Source organism: Phocoena sinus, chromosome 19, assembly GCF_008692025.1.
Source record: "Phocoena sinus isolate mPhoSin1 chromosome 19, mPhoSin1.pri, whole genome shotgun sequence".
Lineage (NCBI taxonomy): Eukaryota > Metazoa > Chordata > Mammalia > Artiodactyla > Phocoenidae > Phocoena > Phocoena sinus.
In genome coordinates, this window is record NC_045781.1 from 45955240 (window position 1) to 45974956 (window position 19717).

The following is a 19717-nucleotide window of genomic DNA, read 5'->3' on the forward strand; positions in this document are numbered from 1 at the left end:
TCCCCATCTCTGCCTAACAGATTGTTCTTCCTTCTTAAGGAGGGGGCTGTCCTGAAGTGCCCAGGCAGCTGCAGTCAGTCTCCTCTGTCCCTTGGGATGGGCTGTACACCTGTACCAAGAGCAGGGAGCCTGTGTTATATATTGGGTTGGCTAAGTTCGTATGGAAAAACCCGAACAAACTTTTTGGCCAACCCAATATCTCTCCCTAGCTTCCAGCACCATGACCAGCCAGCCCGATAAATGTTTATTGACTGAGGCAATGAAACATGAGTTTTCTGCCTGTCTTTTGTGGCTAATTCTGGTACTTTCTCAAAGGCTCTGGAACATGGCCTTGACCTTCCACAGTAATGGGCCCCTAAGTGCCAGCTGCTTTACCTATATTATCTCATGTAATTCTATGGCACAGGTATTAACATTCCCATTTTACTGCTGGGAATTTGTGCAGCCAGGTTAGAACCCAGCCTATGCGTATTCCATTGTGCCTCCATGTGGCCTCCCAGCAAACTACCAGAGTGGGGAACAAAAGGTGTGTCCACAGACTTCCAAGGAATTCTCCACTCTGTCCAGTGATCCCTTAAACCTGCCCTTTGAGGAAGGTGGCTAAGAGATGGGACTGGTGGCATCCAGATCTGATGGCAGGTGGCTGAGTCTGGGGGACCTTTGGAAAGAGGCTGATCTAAACTGCAAGTTCCCTGATGCCCAGTTCTCCAGCCTTAGCACAGATAGGGGCCCAAGTTTAAAAAAAAAAAAAAGAAACAAATAACCTCTAACAGCTGGCTGAATTAGAAGAGAGGAAGGGGTCAAAAAATGCACTTCAGATGACTCTCAACTCTACCCAGCTTCTAAAATCGGCCAGAGAAAGCCCCAGGTTCGAAACAGCCTTCCAGGGGTGCTTATTAAGCACCAATGTTGTTTTACAAATACTATCTCTGCCTTTCCTAGACCCCTAAGGAGTTTTATAATCTGTATTTTACATGTGAACTAATTGAAGTCATTAGGTGAGAGTTCAAGGTCAGGCAGCTACGCATACAAACCCAGGCTAGCCTGCCTTCAAAGGCCAAGTCTCAACCACTGCGCTAGACTGCCTCCATCCCACTTCCTGAAAAATCCAGAGAAAACAAGTTACCCACCCACTCCCTCATGCCATCATGGTCCTGAAGTATTATGAGTGAGCTCATAATACCATGTGTAACATGAGCTGAGCTACATAAATGTTCTTGGGTTTACCTCAAGTATTTATTCTGGATGGAGAATAAAATCCAAGGAGAGATTAAAAAAAGAAATCTAAAAGACAAAGTTATTTCCACAGAGTTGTACATAAAAGTCAAATTATTAATTGCAAAACACCTGGAAGCAATCTAATTTCACAATTTAGGGACAAAGGCTGCATATCCTGGAATGGGCTTGTTAACGTGGCAGATACCACATGGACTTTAAAAATCACAGTTAGTTGGTTTATGTGCATTTATTAGAATAAATGCAAAGTGTAAAAGCAGAACACTTCATTTTAATTTCAGAATACCAACTGAATGAGGAAGGCTCATGTATGCCATTCTTGTTCCTTTCCATTAAAGAATTTTAAATAAATTTTTGATAGGTAATTCATGTACATAATTCATGCACATAGTACATTAAGGTCTAAGGAACTAAAGCAATATCCAGTGGAACAGCCCCCAGTAACCCATGACAGCCATTTAAGAAAGTGGGTTTGTTGAATTACAAAACTCAGAAGGGAACGCAGAGAGAAGCAACTTGCTTTATGGTTATTTGGATGTTTTTTTCCTACAAGGCTGATGAAAGCAAAGGTTTAAAAAAGAAACCCAGAGCAGAGAATTCACACCACTTTTCTGACACATATTTAAGAGCTTCTTTCTGGGGCTGTGTTTTTCAAGTCTAGCTCAAATCCCTCTTGCTATGATCTGTGAAGGAAGGAAGCAGCTAAGTTGGGGTGGTCAAGTCAGGCAAAGAAAACCATGTGAGAGAAAATTGACCCCTTTCTTACCTGTTCACATACCAGGATGCAGTTTTCTAGGGCTTGGAACAGGTACCTAGGAGCTGGGGGCAGTGGGTGCCAGGTGGGAAAAGCTGTGGCTTCCCCCAGCCCACAATCCAGGCTTCCCGACTGATGGGAAGGGCGGGGAAAGCAGGCCACAGCAGACTCAGAAACTGGAGCCAGCAAGGGCGGGGCAGGGCCACGTGGCCCCAGCCTGCCTTGGAGAATGGAGTAGGAGGGGGCCACAAACCCAGACGATCAGACCGGAACTCTTCCGACCAAGTGCGCCTGGCAAGTTAACAGTGGCAAGTTAATGGTGGGAGTCCGCAGAACCAAGTATTGGCTCCCAGGCAGGCTAGGTCGTTTTAAGGGGTTACCCCAGCTCCTCTCCAGAACACGTTTACTCTAACAAAAACCCTTCTACAAAACTTAATAAAACTGGGTGATGTGGTAGTGACTGGAGTGCATGTGTACATAGGGGGACAAACATTAGATGGAGAAAAGGCCTTTGATAAATATCATCAGTGTTGAGGACCAGTCAATTACCCAGTCTACAGATGGAGACATGAGCCCAGAGAGATTAAGTATCTAACCCAAGATCACACAGCCAGAGGGCTTCCTTCCTTACATGACTTGGCCTGTCCTGGTGTAATATGTGATCTGGCACAGCACTTGTGGGAGTTCCTGATGACATGAAAGAGAGATCCTTTGCTCAACCCGATCTCCAAGGACAAGGGACACTCTCACTTTGCCTGCGTCAGAGAGCTGAGAATGGTTCTGCTAGCACAGTTCTGTGGGAACTTAAGGGGGAACTCCATCTCTAACAAGCTCCCTGATGTACTTAGACTATATTTGGAATATTTAGGGGTGGGCCAATTCCCCAAGGGATCCTTTTTTTTTTTTTTCAGCCGCACTGCATGGCTTGCAGGATCTTAGTTCCCTGACCAGGGCCTGAACCCGGGCCACGACAGTGAAAGCACCGAGTCCTAACCACTGGACAGCCAGGCAATTCCCTCAAGGAATCCTTTAGTTCCCCCACCAGCAGACAAATAGAGAGCAAGGGACAGGGGAAGGGCTGTGCTCAAAGCATCAAACTACCCAAGATAGTTTGCATGTTTCCCTGAAAGTAAGCACAGAATCTTTACTAAGGAGTCCCTTATTAACATCTAGGATTCCATAGCACCTGGTTTGGGAAATGCTGGCCTAGAAGATGTTAGCATATCTTATTCTGAATGTCAATGCCTGGCAAAAGTAGTTGTTCAAGAAGTTTCCCAAGGAATGGTTTCTCAGTTGGACTGACAAAACCAGATTCCTGGTTTGGCCAGCAGGACAATAATGCCCACACTGGAATGTACTATGGCTAATTTCCCACCCCTGTGCCTAAGGCCGTGACTACACCGGCCACACCGTCAGCAAGGCCTTGCTGTATTTCTACCAAGCTGATTCATAGTAGTCAAGCAGCCCATGGGAGGGCAAGTGGGGTGGAGGTGATGCGGGTACAGCCACAGCATATCACTGGGGTCTCACAGAAGTCTGAACAAACTCCACTGTGCCCTCTCCAGGACCTCTTGGCTTAGAATGATGCCCTTTTCTTTCAAAGCATCGCATATAGGGCTGCAATTCAAGATGGAAGTGGCTCCAGTTCTCCCAGCGCTTTTGGATCCAAGTTCTGTGGCCACACCTCCTCAGACACCCTGGAAGCTCAGTGGAAAGCACTTCGCTGTTACTACGACCCCTAGTAACAAGAGGTTGGTCTTATTCTCCCATTTTACAGAAAGGAGGCTGAGACCAAGCTTAGAGACTGGTGAACACAGGTCGTGTGACTTCATATCCAGTGTTCTATGGACTTCACTCCTACTTGGCATTTGGCAGATGGGATCTTGTTTCTGATTGCTTTATGTGAAGTCGCCTTTCTCCAGTTGCAGCACCAGCTCCTTAAAGGCAAGAGATTCCTCAGTGTGCCTTGTTAACAGCACTAGACCCCCTAATGACTCACAGTAAATGCTAATACTTTTCACCATCACATGTCACACTAGCTTATACACATTTACTCATGACCCCAAATTATTAACTTGTAAAAACTCTCCTCAAATGGCCTAATCAAAAGCAACTCTCATTCCCTGAGATTTTGCTTGCAGTTAGAAAAGGGTAAATTCTGCCGGGTGGGCCTGTGGGATAAAAATCTGAGGACCAGACTCTAATAGACAGAGGCGGGGAACTGGGGTGGGTTTGCCTCCGGGATTAGAGCCAAGCCTGACTGGGTGCTGACAGAGCTGCTGGATTTAGAGGGTGAGCTGGGGCTGACAGGGGCCTTTAGCTACGTCCAGTTGAGTCTCCCATCCTTGTGTCTCCTATAAACTTGGTGTTTTCTTTTGCTTCATTTTAAACAAGAGGCAATGTTCCCTCATTCTCCTGGAAACCACCTAGTGATTTCCATGTCTGATTATTATTACCAGATTGTGAAATATACAGATGCCCAGACACCCCCAGCAGAGTAATCTGGAGAACAGAAAAGCCACTGCAACAGATTTCCTAGCTTCCTGACCAAAAATCTTTGGCTGTCTACTCTCCACCTCCTCATTTTTCATACTTGGGACCTTCTGACTTTTCCCAGAAATCCCAAGGCTGTGCCTGTTTTATCTGAGAAAACTAGAGACATGGGCCTTAGGTTCCTGTGAAATTTGTCACCAGGCTCTCTGGCAGACTCAACGTCACCACCAGACTCAGAGGGACAGAAACAGCATGCTAAGTTACAAAAACTCCTGGGTGTAGAGCAGATATTCAAGGAGGTAACACACAGTAGGTGCTCAGTAAATATTGGTGGAATAAATGAATGTAGCACCATCTTCTAGTGTATTAGGCATATCTCTTGATGTTGACTTTCAAAGCTTCTACAGAAAAGCTCTTGGTGATGCTAATGCAGAGTGGTGAAGGGGATTCTCTTGAGTGCTGTGTAGTCCGTATCTACTGATTTCAGTTCACTCAAACTTCATACAAGGCCCACACAGTGGGTTATCAGATCCCCAAATATAAATCAGCCACTGACCACAGAGGTGTTTCTTCCCTACCCATACACCCCAGACATCGTCACCCATGTACCCCAGTCATCTGTATCCCTACATTGTTATTTTTTTGGACAAGGTTTGACTTCAGCACCAGAGATCTGAATACAGCCTTTGAATATATTTTAAGGGTGCAATAAACTTAAAATATTCACATACAATATTCCATATTCAAATGAGCAAGTGGATGATTCACACAAACACATGGCATTTCTATTTTGAATAGAAGCAGGATTTAGGAATTAAAAAAAAAAAAACTGAAAGCCAGGTTGATTCATTTGAACAATTCTCCCAACATTTCTGGCTTCCCACTAATAACCTCAAGAGAGGCTGCAGTCATAGGAGCAGCATGGATTCTGGAGACCAGAGCTCTCCCCATGAGGTAAGTGAACCCCAAGAGTCTTTCCCAGCCCCAGCAGCTGTCTTGCTAGCATTAAAAAAAACAAAAGCCAACATTCCATCCACAGTCCAACTTGAACCCCCCTCCCCCAAAGGAATGCTATTCATAGCAAAAGATCTTCCAAATGAAACAACATCTGTGGAAACTCCACTCGTGAGGTCAGGGAAAAGTTGAGGCAGCTAAAAACTTTTCAGTACATTTTTAGACCCAAACTGCAGAGATTTAACAGCAGCAGAATGGGAGCAATCCTAATAACCAAGAGCAAATGCCTTGGTGGGGTGGCCTTCCTTCTCAGTTGTATGGCAGCCTCTAATGTGTTTTGCAAAACAGGACAGAGTTCTCCATTTACCTGGTTGCACAACTAAACCAAAGGAGTTGATGTGGTCCCCTTAACACTTACACAGATGGGATTTGTAATTTAGCTGTATCCAATCACTAAATTTTACTAAACACTTTCTGTAGGTCCTACAGCAACAACTATGAACTAGACAAAACTGGTCTCAACATATTCAAGCCTAATTCCTTGTGCCTGTGCTCCTAAAATTCCACTTGTCAGCGCCCTGTTTTGCAGAGAACAAGCAAACCCACTGATATGCAGAGAAAGCTCAATGGTGAAAATTCCTGGATACAAAAAAAAAAAAAAAAAAAATTCCTGGATACACCTAAAACACAAAACACAAGCAACAAAATAAAAAATAAACAAGTGGGACTACATTAGACTAAAGTCACACAGCAAAAGAAACAAAGTAAAAAAGACAATCTATGGAATGGAAAAAATTATTTGCAAACCATATATCTGATAAAGGGTTAATATACAACAATATAAAGAACTCAGACAACTCAAAAGCAAAACACAAAAAATCCAATTAAAAAATGGGGCAAAGGACCTGAACAGGCACTTTTCCAAAGAAGATATATGAATGGCCAACAGGTACATGAAAAGATGCTCAACAAAACTAGTCATTAGGGAAATGCAAATCAAACTACAGCTAAGTCCTCTGTCCTTCAGGTGAGCTAAATCACCTCACCCGTTAGAATGGGCATCACCAAGAAAACGAGAGATAAATGCTGGTGAGGATGTGGGGAAAAGGGAACCCTTGTGCAGTGTTGGTGGGATTGTAAACTGGTACAGCCACTACAGAAAAGAATATGGACAACCCTCAGAAACGTAAAAACAGAACTACCTCATGACAGAGCAATTCCACTTCTGAGAATGTAGCCAAAGGAAATGAAAACACTAACTCAAAGAAACGTGTGTACTCCCATGTTCATAGCAGCGTTATTTACAATAGCTAAGTTATGGAAACAACCTAAGTGTTCATCAACAGATGAATGGATAAAGAAAATGTGGGGTGTGTGTGTGTGTGTGTGTGTGTGTGTGTGTGTGTGTGTGTGTGTGTGTGTGTTTGCAGGACTGGATAAATCTTGAGCATTATGCTAAGTGAAATAAGCCTGACAGAAGAAGACAAGTTATTGTATAACGTCACTTATATACAGAATCTAAAAAAACAAAACCAAAAAAGGAAACTCACAGAAAAAGAGATCAGATTTGTGAGGGAAGGGGTGGGGAGCAGAATGGGGGGACAGGACATCAGAGCAAAGTGGTCAAGATATAAACTTCTAGTCATAAGATAAATGAGTACTAGGAATGCAATGTACATGATGACTAGAGTTAACACTGCTGTATGATATATATGAAAGTTGGTAAGAGTATATCCTAAGAGTTCTCTTCACAAGAAAAGTTTTTTCTTTTTTTGCTTTTTCTTTTTATTGTATTTGAGATGATGGATTTAACTATATATGTCAAACCATTATGACGTACACCTTAAATAGATACAATGATGTATGTCAATTATATCTCAATAAAACTGGAGAAAAGAAAATCTTTCCAGCTGTGAGAATTCAGAGAAATCAAATCCAGAGAAGGCCCCTCAGTTATGGAGCTGAAATGCTGTCTGTATATCCTTCAAAACTTGTATCTCATCCAGCACCCATTTGGCCACAACAGAGAACATGACAAAGTCAACAGACACATCAAAAGCAAAGCAATGTAAGGGGAAAAGAGAACATCACTGTGATGTGGGAGGGGTGGGAAGGGAAGGAGATCCGCATCCATGGTGACTCCTAAATGAAAATGGAAGACTTCACTGTGCTGATCCAAGCCCCACATATTAAGGGCTGGGGTTTGGATCAATAAGAACCTACAACATGCTGGGCTGACTGCTGGGTGTTTTAGGTATATGCTCTCATTTTATTGTGACATCAACCCTGTTTATCTCCACGTTATGCACGAGAAGCCAACTGGCCTGACCAAAATCGTGGATCTAATCAGGGGCAGAGACTTGACTGAACTCAGGCCTGTGAGTTCATGTCTAGACTTATTTACAAATTCCATTCTAGATTTACGGGGGAGACTCCTAGGAATCTGTATTTTTTATTGAGTGGCCTAAGGGATGATTTTCATGATTAGGAAAATTTGGGGAAAAAAATAAAACAAACATACAAACACAATTTGTACTCCCAAGAGATACAGGGTCACTGACTTGTTGATGAATGTTGGGATTCTGAGGAACTAAGATGCTGTTTTAAGTCAGGTTGGGCTACATACTTAGGGACTTCTGTGCAGCGTATATTACACCTCTCCTTTCACTTTCTACAGCTGGGGGAGCCAAGGCTCAGAAGTTTTAATGGCTTGCCCAAATTCACTCAGCTGTTATTTGGCCCAACCAGATCAGACACGTTGCCTGATTCTAGTTCTCTTTCTACTATAAACACATTTGGCTGATTATTTCCCATGTATAAGCCTCCTCTCCCCTACCAGAATGTCAAGTTCAGCTGAGCGAGCCTTGAGAATTTCTCACTGTGCTTAGCACGATGCTCAGAATATAAGCTCATGATTTGCTGTCATCTATCAGATAACATTTTCCAATACACACCCATATTTCTCTGACAATTCCACTGAGTTTGTTATCATTTTCCCCGGGAATGGAAGAGAATCTTGTAATACACTGGAAGCACAAGATGATGATCTAATGTGAAATTCACCCTTGCCTGGCCTACCAGTAGCTCTCTAGTGGAGCAATAATCAGATGACCACACATTCCCAGTTATGGTGTAAGATCTAAAATTAAGGTCCAGTATCTCATGCTATAAAATCAGAAGGGCTTCAAGTGGCCTAATCGCCAAAGCTTCCCTCCCCACTCTGTTCTCATGAATGAGGTTCCCTGGCTAAACAATCCTCTGTACTAAAGGACCAGGCACAGGTCCTGCCCACCTCTGGGGAGGTTTCAGCTCCTTGCCAGTCTGTGGGTTTATTCAAACAAGCCAATCACAACTTCCCACAAGAACAGGAGAAGTTCCACCCTCTTGATATTACAAAGCCTGCCTCCCAAAGCCCCTAGTTGTTTACTGGGTTCCTGAATGCAACCCCCATGTTGTCTAGCATGGATCGCATGCAGTATCCCTGAGTGACGTGGTGTCTTCCTCCCCTGGGTTGGACAATAAACTGCTGTCTACATAATAAAAACAAAAAAAGGGTGGCAATTCCTGATTCTATACAGAGATCAAGTTTTCCATTCTTACATAACCCCACTACTACTGTAGGAAGAAGTATTTCAGGAGAGAGCCTAGGAACAAGGAGCCACTGCTCAAATATCTATGCTGAGTTTCTCATACTACCGCACATCAACATCATACAATCAATCTGACAGGCTAAATGGAACAAGTGCGGGGGGGGCACAGCAAAAATGAGCCCTGGAATCAAACTATGCAAATGTAATTCAAAAGTACTGTCTACTATGTATACCCATGAACTGAGAAAATGAAGTGTCATTTAGGGATTCAATTCCTGGCAAAACTCAGGTCTCTACTGACTGATCCAAAACCAAGCTGTGATTAAAGAGATACACAGCTCCAGGGATAGCATCAGGAACCCTCTCTGCACTTGGAATGTGGGCTGTTAGAGGTCAAAGATTATATCTAACCACCTCCATTCCTGACTCTAACCCAGTGCCTGCCAGAGAATCTGTTCAATGGAAGTGCTGAGCACACAAACAAAAAAGGGTTTTACTCTGTGAAGTACTCAGAAAACAAATGACTCAGGCCTCTCCATGTTCAATGAAGCTGACGGATTGCCTGGAACATTAAGGCTTCCCACACAGTTTGACAGGGGAAGGCTGAATTCTCAAGTGTGAATTGGAACATTTGACACTGGGTCACTTCCAGCTGCTGCCTCCACATACTCCAAAGGCCCTCCAGAGCCCACCTAAGATGTCTGTTGAAGACAGGCCTCCCCCTCCCTGACCCCATTACCCATGTGCCTTTAAAAAGGGACCACATGTACTGACTTTATTCCCAAGGGCAGGTTCTTCTGTACTTACTGATCCTTCCTAGTAGACAGATGGCAAATGATCATTTCAGGAGCTGTGGAAGTAAAAGGAGCATCTATTAAGAGACTAGGCAGCTGGAATTCATGCCAAATCCTTCACTCTAAGGCTTCAAAGTAGAAGGGAGCTAAAACAGGGAAGAAGAAACCAGCCACCCTTCCTCACTATCCAATGGGAAGAGATATGGATGACTATATAATTATTATCGAGCCCAAGTTTCATCTGCATAGTAGAAAAGACTAGAGAAAGCCAAAAACCATCACAGAGCTGGGAGCATGAGGCCACAGGGTGCCAGGAGTCCAAGTTGGTAACTGGAAGGAGGACACTCAGTTCTTCCTGCTCCAACTTGGGATCCAATCTCCCACCTAGATTCTCAGCAAAGACACATGGACACCAGCCACCTTAAAAGCTAGATTTGTATTTCTGGTTAGGTTCCAGGGTGGCAGAACTCCGGAGTTGTACTATAGCCAACCTGGTCCCCACCTCAGCTTGTCTCCCGCCTCCCACAAAGATAACATCTTACAAAACTATATTTACAGATTAACCAATTAAAAATTAAGGGTGTATACAAAAGTAGAGAGCAGAGCCAAAAATATCAATGCGAGAAAGCTCTGGGAAAAGGGACACTGTATTCCACACCGGAACCTGGGGGCAATGTATTATGTACCAGGCAAGGAGAAGTGTAGCAAATCTCAGTGCCAATTTTAGGGGAAACCAGTCACTCCAGGGGAAGAGTGGATGGGGAAGAGCTACTAGCTTTAATATTACAAAGTCTTAATTATACAGCCACCCTTCTTCTGTCACATGGATTCAGAACCAGGTGGTGAGGGAAATAAGGTCTCTGACAAGCCCCATAGGAAAAGGAAGGGCTCAGAAGGCGTAGCGAGTCCGGATGTCCTCAAGCTTCTTGGACACCTCAGGTGGGGTTCGGTCCAGTTCTTCAGAGACATTCTTTTGTTTGTTGGGCTCCATGGAGTTGAATTGCTCACAGAGATCTCCATCAATCACATTCTAAGGCATGAAAAAATGGGAGGAAGAAAAAGCTTAGATGCCCAAAGAAAATGGCACATGCTAAAGCAGCAACTGCAAGGAAAGCATTTTATTCTCCCTCAGAAACCTGAACTACATTTACAGAGCCAGGAATACTATTCTAAGTTGACCCTTAGTAGCCAGAGTTCAGATTAGCAAAACTGGGTGAAAACTTTTCTCTGGCTATGGTCTGCCCTGCGCTAAGAGGTCTCTGAATATCACTAACTACTCCTCTCCCACATTACTGCCTCCATCAATCCACATCCTCAATGCTCCTTCATTCAGGACTGTTCCGATTTTTAAGGGAGGGAGGCCCAGAGAAAAAGACTGGTTAAATATGCTGAGGATCCCCTTTTTCAACTCGAGTTTCCAAGAAAGACCTACCTTAACAGGGAAGTAATAGGAACGAAAACTGAGGTGGTCTCGCCCACAGAGAGGGGGATGCTCAGACCGGAGGTGCATTTCCACATGCTGGAAGAAGTCATGGTCCTGGCAAAGAAACGAAGAATCTGTCACTAAAAGAAAAAAGTGATTTCAACTACTAGTCTACAGTTTCCAAAGCACAATGAACAGAGAAGCTATTGATTTTTACCACCAAGGAGATGTTAAATATCTAATTGCTCCTCATGACCACAGGTTCTCCTGCTACAACAAGATAGCTAAAACCTGAAAGAAAACCCCTTCGTATTTGCAAAACATGAGAGAAAACACCATATGCAAAGAGTGGTTTGTAAAGTCAGATTCCTAACCACAGCTTCCTTGGCTGCAATTACATAAACCAAATCTAGCCAAGCCAAGAGCTGACTCTAGGAGGCATTAAGTGCCCAGTCCACACCATCCCGTCATTCCTGGTCTGTGGGGTTTTGTTCTGGGGCTTCAGCCTCTGACTAACCAAACCCTGGTACAGTATACAACCAGATGGCTTTCCACAGGGGGGGAAAAAAAAATTCAAGATTCCTATCTCCCCAGGCACTCCTGTCACCTTATAAAAATTGCACAACACTCCTAGTTGCAGACGGAGACAAAATGGATTGCCCTCTTAGGCAGATTTAGCACCAAGAAACAACCTTGGGAAGGCAAAAGCCAGACCAGTGTGGAAGATGTCACCTCATGGGATGTGAACGGGACAAGGATGCCAATTCCTCCTGACAAGGTGGTATAGACAAGCGATTCTGAGCCTCCAGGGATCAGCGTGGTCTTCTGTAACGAAAGTACTGTCTCGCCCACGTGATAGTTCATGATCACTTCTGCCTGCAAGTTGAAACCAGAATAGTGACTATATGTGCCCTCAGGAGCATGCTCTAGATTCCCAAGAGCAAACAGTGCCTCCAAAGGCCAGATTTCACCACTTTTGGAAATTCAAAAATTACTAAAATTTAAAAATACTTTGAAATGTCCTTAGCATTTACTTAGAGCTTAATGCCCTCACAAACATGCTGAAGTTAGATCATTTTTGATTTATAACTACAAAACCTTTTTGTTAAATTATCAAGTCTGCAAAAAGAAGAAAAGTATAAAAAACAGCAATCTCTAGGCTTGCCCTCTAAAATGGATCTATTTTTAAAAGTCCAGAGATACAGAAGTATATATCTACAGGAGAAGAGTAAAGCCCAGGGCATACTTCAGAGAAGAGCTGGTTAGTATCTGGAATGAACCTGTGCAACCATCCTTTCTAAGGAACCCACTATGCAGAGATTTATACTGCTAAAATGTCTCAGAAAAATTTCTCTTCTATTGTCATAAAAATGGGATAGTAACTTGGTCACCTTGTGTCAAACCCACCATGCATGGGAGAACACTCAACATAGTCACACGCACTGTGGATAATTCACTAAAGAAATGTTTCCTCGGTGAGGGTCATGAAGAATGTGCTACACAGGCTTGTGCCCCTCCTTTGCAGTCCCTTCTGCAATCTTACCTTCTGAGAGGCCCCGTTGAGCAAACCCCGGTCCCACAGGGCTTTGTTTCCAGTGGGATCCTCATCCACTTCATCATTGGTGTTAGGTGGGAGCCTCACCTACAATGAAGTGACACAAATCACAGGGCTGGGTCCTGAACCTATTCACCTCGGTCACCAAGCAACGTTTGCCCCAGGTCCTTGCACGCAAACCTTGGGGCCCCGAGTTTGACAGGGGCCTGAGCCCAAGTCTCCTGCACCTCTTTTGATGTCCGAGGAGTGACGAACTCAAAAGCAAAAAACCCCAAAAAACAAAAAACTAAAGAGCATAAATGGAGACCACAGAACATAAACAAGAAAAGCCAGACTGGGCTTTAAAAGATAAGCCAAAATTTTGGCAAAATGTAAAAATAAATATTAGTCCTTAGCTCAAACTAAATCTACCATTATTAAATCATGTTGCATGGGGATGAGAGAGGCGAATGGGGTGTGGGTAGGGGAAACTTAAAGAATTTTATACCCATTTTTACTTTCCATATCAGAGATCACAGTCTTGGGTCATTGGCTTTACCACAAACAAACTGGGGCAGCCTTCCTATACATCACTGTAACCCAAGTAAACATCAACTTACGACACAAATGTTGCCAAACTTGTCTGCCCCAGCCACAGTATCGTAGTCCAGGAGGCTAGCTGTTGTGACCCATCGGGGGTAGGTATCATCAGCAAAGATGATAAGCTGGTTCTCATTACGCTTGTAGCGAACCCAGATGAAACTTTCCTGGACATCAGATACAATTACCCTATGTCCAATTGTCTGGATCCCAGAGATGTAATTGGCGATATGCTGGAAAAAACAAGGACAGCAATGGGTGTAACCTTGGGGTGCAGTATCAACAGAAAGTCCAGGTTACCATGACTGCAGCATATATATGGTCTGAAGAATGGCACACACCAAAGAAGAGGAGTCAACAAGGAGTCAGCAATAAATTCCTAGAAGGTGGGAAAAAGAGCTAACCGGTTTTAATATAGTGGAAATATATGCCTGTCACAGTTAAATTCCTTACAGAAGCAAGGAGAGAAATCTGGCTCTTAGTGTAAAGAAGTCAAGAAACCCACCTACTCCTCCCCTTCTCAAGTCTCAAGGGCCTAATTCTTAACCTGGTATTGGAAGACAAAGAAGGTCCTGATAAAGACATATCATTCTAACAGTTGCTGTCCACCACCCCACCAGGGTCTCCATGTTTACCTTGTTCTCACACTTTCGGAGTAACTTCTTCTTTCCCAGGTCATAGACTCGCAGAAGCTTCCCCACACCAATCAACACCCTCCCCTGGAATGGGGCAATGGCAGCAGGGACCTCTTCCACTGGAGTCTGTGAGAGGAAAAACAGGTGATGCAGCTATTAAAATATACAGCCATACCTCCTCAACCCAAAATGCCTTCTACAGGCATCTGTCAGGAAGACAGACAGCAAGTGATCATCTTTTGCTCAGAGAAAATAAACCACACATACAACAGTCTCTATAAAACAGAGTATTTGGGTAAACACTCCACTTCCCCAAGTGGATCAATGCCACAAGTGAAAAGAAGTCCTGGTACCTGATGAACACTTCAGAACCCATGTGAATTCAACTGGCACCATTAACTAAATGTGAAGCCTCAATATCAGAAAAGTGACTGTGGGACATGGAGGGAGGGGAAAGAAGTGCTAGTTTAAGGGACACCTTAGTTGTAAGGGAGACACAATGAGTTTAGCACAAAGAAGCCTCTGTGAAGTAACTATTTCCTAGAGAACACTCCCCTTGTGGGATGCCTGGAGAAATCACATTCATGTGCTGTCAGTGTGGAAGAGAGAATAGGAATTTCTTCTATTTTAAAAATTATGGTAAAATATACACGACTTAATATTTAAACCATTTTCAAGTATATAGTTCAGTAACATTAAGCATATTCACAGTGTTGGACAATCATCACCACTATCCATCCCCAGAACTTTATTATCTTTCCAAGGGAAACTGTGTAACCATTAAACAGAAATCCACATTGTCACCCCTGTCCCGAGAATATTAATTCATTAGAACTGCTGAATTTTGGTTACAAATTGCTGCCTACTTAGTAAGACTAGAAAACAAGGGGCTACTTCAGTATGCATCTATTCCCCATGGAGGGTGGTTAGCACACAGGCCTCCTGTGGGACCAGCAAGCAGCGGAGCTTCACTGGAGCATTTTCCACGTGCCACCAAGAGATGGATCAGAAAGACCTGATCCACAACTTACACAAAAGTGGGAAAGTTTAGTAGGACCTAAGAACCAGGAAAACCACTGGCTGGTTCCTACCTTGTGCAAAAACTCCAGTTTTTCCCCATTGTTCACGAGCTTGTAGGTATAGACAAAGCCCCCGGCTACAGATCGGGGATTCAGTATCAGGTCTTTGGCCACACCCACCAGCACATACCAATCATCGCCAGTGTTGGAGAACCTGCACACAGCCACACTGCATTTACAGAGAAAGAATCAGGAGTCAGGTATTAGTCACAGCCCAGAGAATTCCCATTCCAGTCTTCAAAACTCTGTATGTCCTGGGTTCCTTACCTAAAAGCAGCTTCATTCTGTTCCAGCTGGACAAGGTCCAGTGTGTTCCCCTGAATAGGATTCATCACTCGGATCACAGAGGCCCACTGTCCATTGCCAGCCTTAGGAGCTCCAAAAATGGACTCAGGGAGGTTTTCATTGAGGAATGCTGCTGCCATCTCCGCAGCCAGCTCTCGCTCATCCTCCCCTGCTGCTTCTACCATTTCCTAAATCCAAAGAACCAAGGAAGAGTTGGTGTGTTCAGAGGTGGGTGCTGGGTGAGAAGTGGACAAGTAGCAAGAACACCTCCAGGGAGTGTTCATAATACACGAAGTAGCCAAATCTGTCCACCAAAATCAGGATCAAAGGGAGAGGTATACAGACAAGGGGAAGAGGAAAGATCACTAAGGGGAAACTAAAGAACTAACATCAGCTGTGGCGAATACTTGACTGGTGGTCTGAGAAACATGAAGATGAAAACACCTTTTTTCTATCTAACCCATCTGATTTCTCTTGCTAAGAGTACTTGTTTCCTCTTTTCTAGGCCAGATACAGTTTTATATAGTTGGGACCATTTGTTTTTTGCTGGGAAATGGTTTCTGGAAGGAGCTGGTGTTGTGGGGAATACAAAAGCAGTCTCCTCTGGGCCCAATTTCAGGAAACAGATTGTTTTGGAAGTTCCAGGACTGGAGAACCGTTCCAGAGAAGTAGCTGAGTACTGAATAAACCCAGCTCAGCATTTTAGTCCTAAGTCACAAGAAAACCTCTAAAACCAAGGACTGTGGTAAAGGGCTCTGCTTGAAGGACCTGAAAAGAGCCTAGATCTTCAAATATAACGAAGACTACAGCCATCAATTACACAGAGGTTTAAACTTTTCAACACAATTTCACAGGAATGCCTTTTTATTGAACCCTGAAGGTTAAATGCATTACCTCTGCCATCTGCTGCTTCCTCTGAGCTTTTGTGGCCTCAGTGTAGGCATTATGGTCAGTCTCAATGATGATAAGGTTGTTACTTTCAGGGTGGATGACAAATTTCCTGGGTGTGTACTGCAGTGGAAAGGCTACTTGATTGAAGACAGCACCCAGCTTCTCCAATGCCAAAATCCTACGGCAAAAGGCAAGGAGTTAATAGGTCACCCACTCAGGACCAAGAAACTGGGGTTGAAATGGTCTTATAAGCAGTCACAGCAAACACGTCAATCCCTAAAGCTCTAATGTTGGCATTAGACAACAAGAAACAATAGCCTTCTTATCTAGATGATTACACGTTAAGAGACAAGGAGATCAGGGGAGGGCCTTTACTTTAGCAACAGCCCATCACTGTTCATGGTGATTCCAGTTTCCACCAGTGAAACCTACATTAGAACCCTCAAAGGATTTTTTATCCCTCCAATAATAATGTGACAGTGAAAAGTTAAAATTTCCTCTTGATTATTACTGACAAACCCTGATATAAGGAGTACAAATTCCAGGGCTTCCCTGGTGGTGCAATGGTTAAGAATCCGCCTGCCAATGCAGGGGACACAGGTTCGAGCCCTGATCCGGGAAGACCCCACATGCCGCGGAGCAACTAAGCACGTGAGCCACACAACTACTAAGCCTGAGCTCTAGAGCCCGTGAGCCACAGCTACTGAGCCCACAAGCCACAACTACTGAAGCCCATGCGCCAAGACCCATGCTCCGCAACAAGAGAAGCCACTGCGATGAGAAGTCTGCACACCGCAACGAAGACCCAATACAGCCAAAAAAATAAATTAATAAAATTAAATTTTAAAAAGAGTACCAATTCCAAATTTGTTGTGAAGCACTGCAATTATCTGAACATATGTGGTACTTGTATGACAGTGTTTCATAAAATAAACTGGATGCCATCCTGAACGATAATCACCTAAGCTTTAGGAAATCCACAACGACGCACAAAGAGATGACAAGTATGAGTTCTACAACCTTTGTCAAAAGGGACAGAGATGTGGACTTCCCTGGTGACACAGTGGTTGAGAGTCCGCCTGCCGATGCAGGGGACACGGGTTCGTGCCCTGGTCTGGGAGGATCCCATATGCCGTGGAGCAGCTGGGCCCATGAGCCATGGCCGCTGAACCTGCGCGACCGGAGCCTGTGCTCCGCAACGGGAGAGGCCACAACAGTGAGAGGCCTGCGTACCGCAAAAAAAAAAAAAAAAAAAAAAAGGGACAGAGATGTGCATTAAGTCAAACTATAAGCAAAATGAGCAGAACCCAGATGCTCTTAAAAATATAGACACTTGGTCTCTAACAATGGAGTTTTATTTTTAATTTAAATATTCTTACAGATCATGTACAATCTGACAGCAGACCTAAAAAATAATGGAAGATAGGAAAAACCATTTCAAAGTGCTGAAAGAAAAAAACAGCTAATTAAGAATCATTAAGGGACTTCCCTGGTGGCGCAGTGGTTAAGAATCCGCCTGCCAATGCAGGGAACATGGGTTCGAGCCATGGTCTGGGAAGATCCCACATGCCGCAGAGCAACTAAGCCTGTGTGCCACAACTACTAAGCTTGTGTGCCACAACTACTGTAGCCCGTGTGCCTAAAGCCTGTGCTCCACAGCAAGAGAAGTCACTGTAATGAGAAGCCCATGCACTGCAGCAAAGAGTAGCCACCATTCACCACAACTAGAGAAAGCCTGTGCACAGCAACGAAGACCCAATGCAGCCATAAATAAATAAATAAATGTATTTAAAAAAAAAAAGAATCATTAAAAAAGAGTACACTATAAAAACCAAAACATCTTCTAATAGACTATGATTAACAACATTCCACTCCCATAAATATCCAAATATTCTGAGGGGATAATTAGCAAGGTCCCTTTACTTGCAGACATTAAATCAAATACTTTACCAACATGTGAGTAAAAAAAAAAAATCAACTGCTAAACATCAAAAACTGTCATTCTGCAAGGAAAAAAAAAGTACGGCATTAAAAAAACCCACAACCCCTGAGTTTTGATTCTTCTAGTCCAACCCACACACTGGCCTGCTTTCATAAAGGCACTCTACCACACCAAAAGGCAGACTCCAGACAGAGGGAGCACCTGCCCTAAGGGAGAAACATAACATGGGAAGGGACACAGATGCTCCCGTGTTGTATTCTTCCTTGGAAAACATGAGGCTAGCCAGCGTTTGTCAAAGTGGGGCATATACCACTGCTGATACCCAAGATGATTTCAGGCAGTTCTCAGATGGAGTTTTTTTTTTTTTTTAATATTTATTTGGCTGTACCAGGTCTTAGTTGCAGCATGCAGGATCTAGTTCCCTGACCAGGGATCGAACCCGGGCCCCTGCATTGGGAGCATGGAGTCTTAACACTGGACCACCAGGGAAGTCCCTAAGATGGAGTTTTTAAAATATAATTCTTTAAAAAATAATTAGCCTTTTGTGTGCCAAAGGATACCACCAAGAAAGTGAAAAGACAGGACTTCCCTGGTGGCGCAGTGGTTAAGAATCCGCCTGCCAATGCAGGGGACACGGGTTCGAGCCCTGGTCCAGGAAGATCCCACATGCCGCGGAGCAACTAAGCCCGTGCGCCACAACTACTAAGCCTGCGCTCAAGAACCAACGAGCCCCAACTACTGAGCCCATGTGCCACAACTACTGAAGCACACACACCTAGAGTCTGTGCTCTGCAACAAAGAGAAGCCACTGCAATGAGAAGCCCGCTCACCGCAACGAAGAGTAGCCCCCACTTGCCACAACTAGAGAAAGCCCACGCGCAGCAACGAAGACCCAACACAGCCATAAATAAATAAATACCAAAAATAAACAAAGAAAAGAAAGTGAAAAGACAATCCACAGGAGAAAATATCTGCAAATCATATTATCTGATAAGGCAGTTGTATCTAAAACATAAAAAGAACTCTTACAAATTCAATGATAAAAAGACAACCCAATTAAAAAATGGGCAAAGGATCTGAATAGACATTACTCCAAAGAAGAACAAAGAGCCAATATAAGCACATGAAATGATGCTCAACATCATTAACCATCAAAGAAATGCACATCTAAACCACAATGAGATATCACTTCACACTCTCTAGGATGGCTAGAATCAGAAAGTCATATAATAACAAGTGCTGGTAAAGATGTGCAGAAATTGGAATCCTCAAACCTCACTGGTGAAAACGTAAAATAGTCTAGCCACTTTGGAAAGCAGCCTGGCAGCTCCTCAAAAAGTTGAACAGTTACCAACAATTCCACTCTTGCAGGTACATACCCAAGGAAAATGAAAATATACACCCACATAAAAACTTGTACGTGAGTGTTCACAGCAGCGTTATTCATAATAACCAAAAGTGAAAGTGAATGGTTCTGACAGTAAGTACTATGGACAGTGGTGTTTAA

The 19717-nt window shown here is 43.7% G+C and overlaps 2 protein-coding genes across 2 annotated transcripts in view; both read right to left on the minus strand.

Annotated features, from left to right (window-relative positions):
- IL34 (interleukin 34) overlaps positions 1-7240 on the minus strand; it is a 60811-nt gene extending 53571 nt beyond the window's left edge. The window contains exon 1 of the mRNA XM_032611979.1: positions 2003-7240. The gene's annotated coding sequence lies outside the window, so the exon portion shown is untranslated. The remainder of the gene's footprint in view (positions 1-2002) is intronic.
- Positions 7241-10238: 2998 nt separating this feature from the next.
- Positions 10239-19717, minus strand: part of SF3B3 (splicing factor 3b subunit 3) — a 47262-nt gene continuing 37783 nt past the window's right edge. Inside the window, exons 18-26 of the mRNA XM_032611978.1 lie at positions 16272-16446; positions 15360-15565; positions 15105-15261; positions 14014-14139; positions 13399-13611; positions 12788-12886; positions 11977-12120; positions 11254-11358; positions 10239-10851 (exon numbers count right to left, since the gene is read on the minus strand). Of these exons, the coding sequence (XP_032467869.1) occupies positions 10711-10851; positions 11254-11358; positions 11977-12120; positions 12788-12886; positions 13399-13611; positions 14014-14139; positions 15105-15261; positions 15360-15565; positions 16272-16446 (1366 nt within the window). The 3' untranslated portion in view covers positions 10239-10710. The remainder of the gene's footprint in view (positions 10852-11253; positions 11359-11976; positions 12121-12787; positions 12887-13398; positions 13612-14013; positions 14140-15104; positions 15262-15359; positions 15566-16271; positions 16447-19717) is intronic.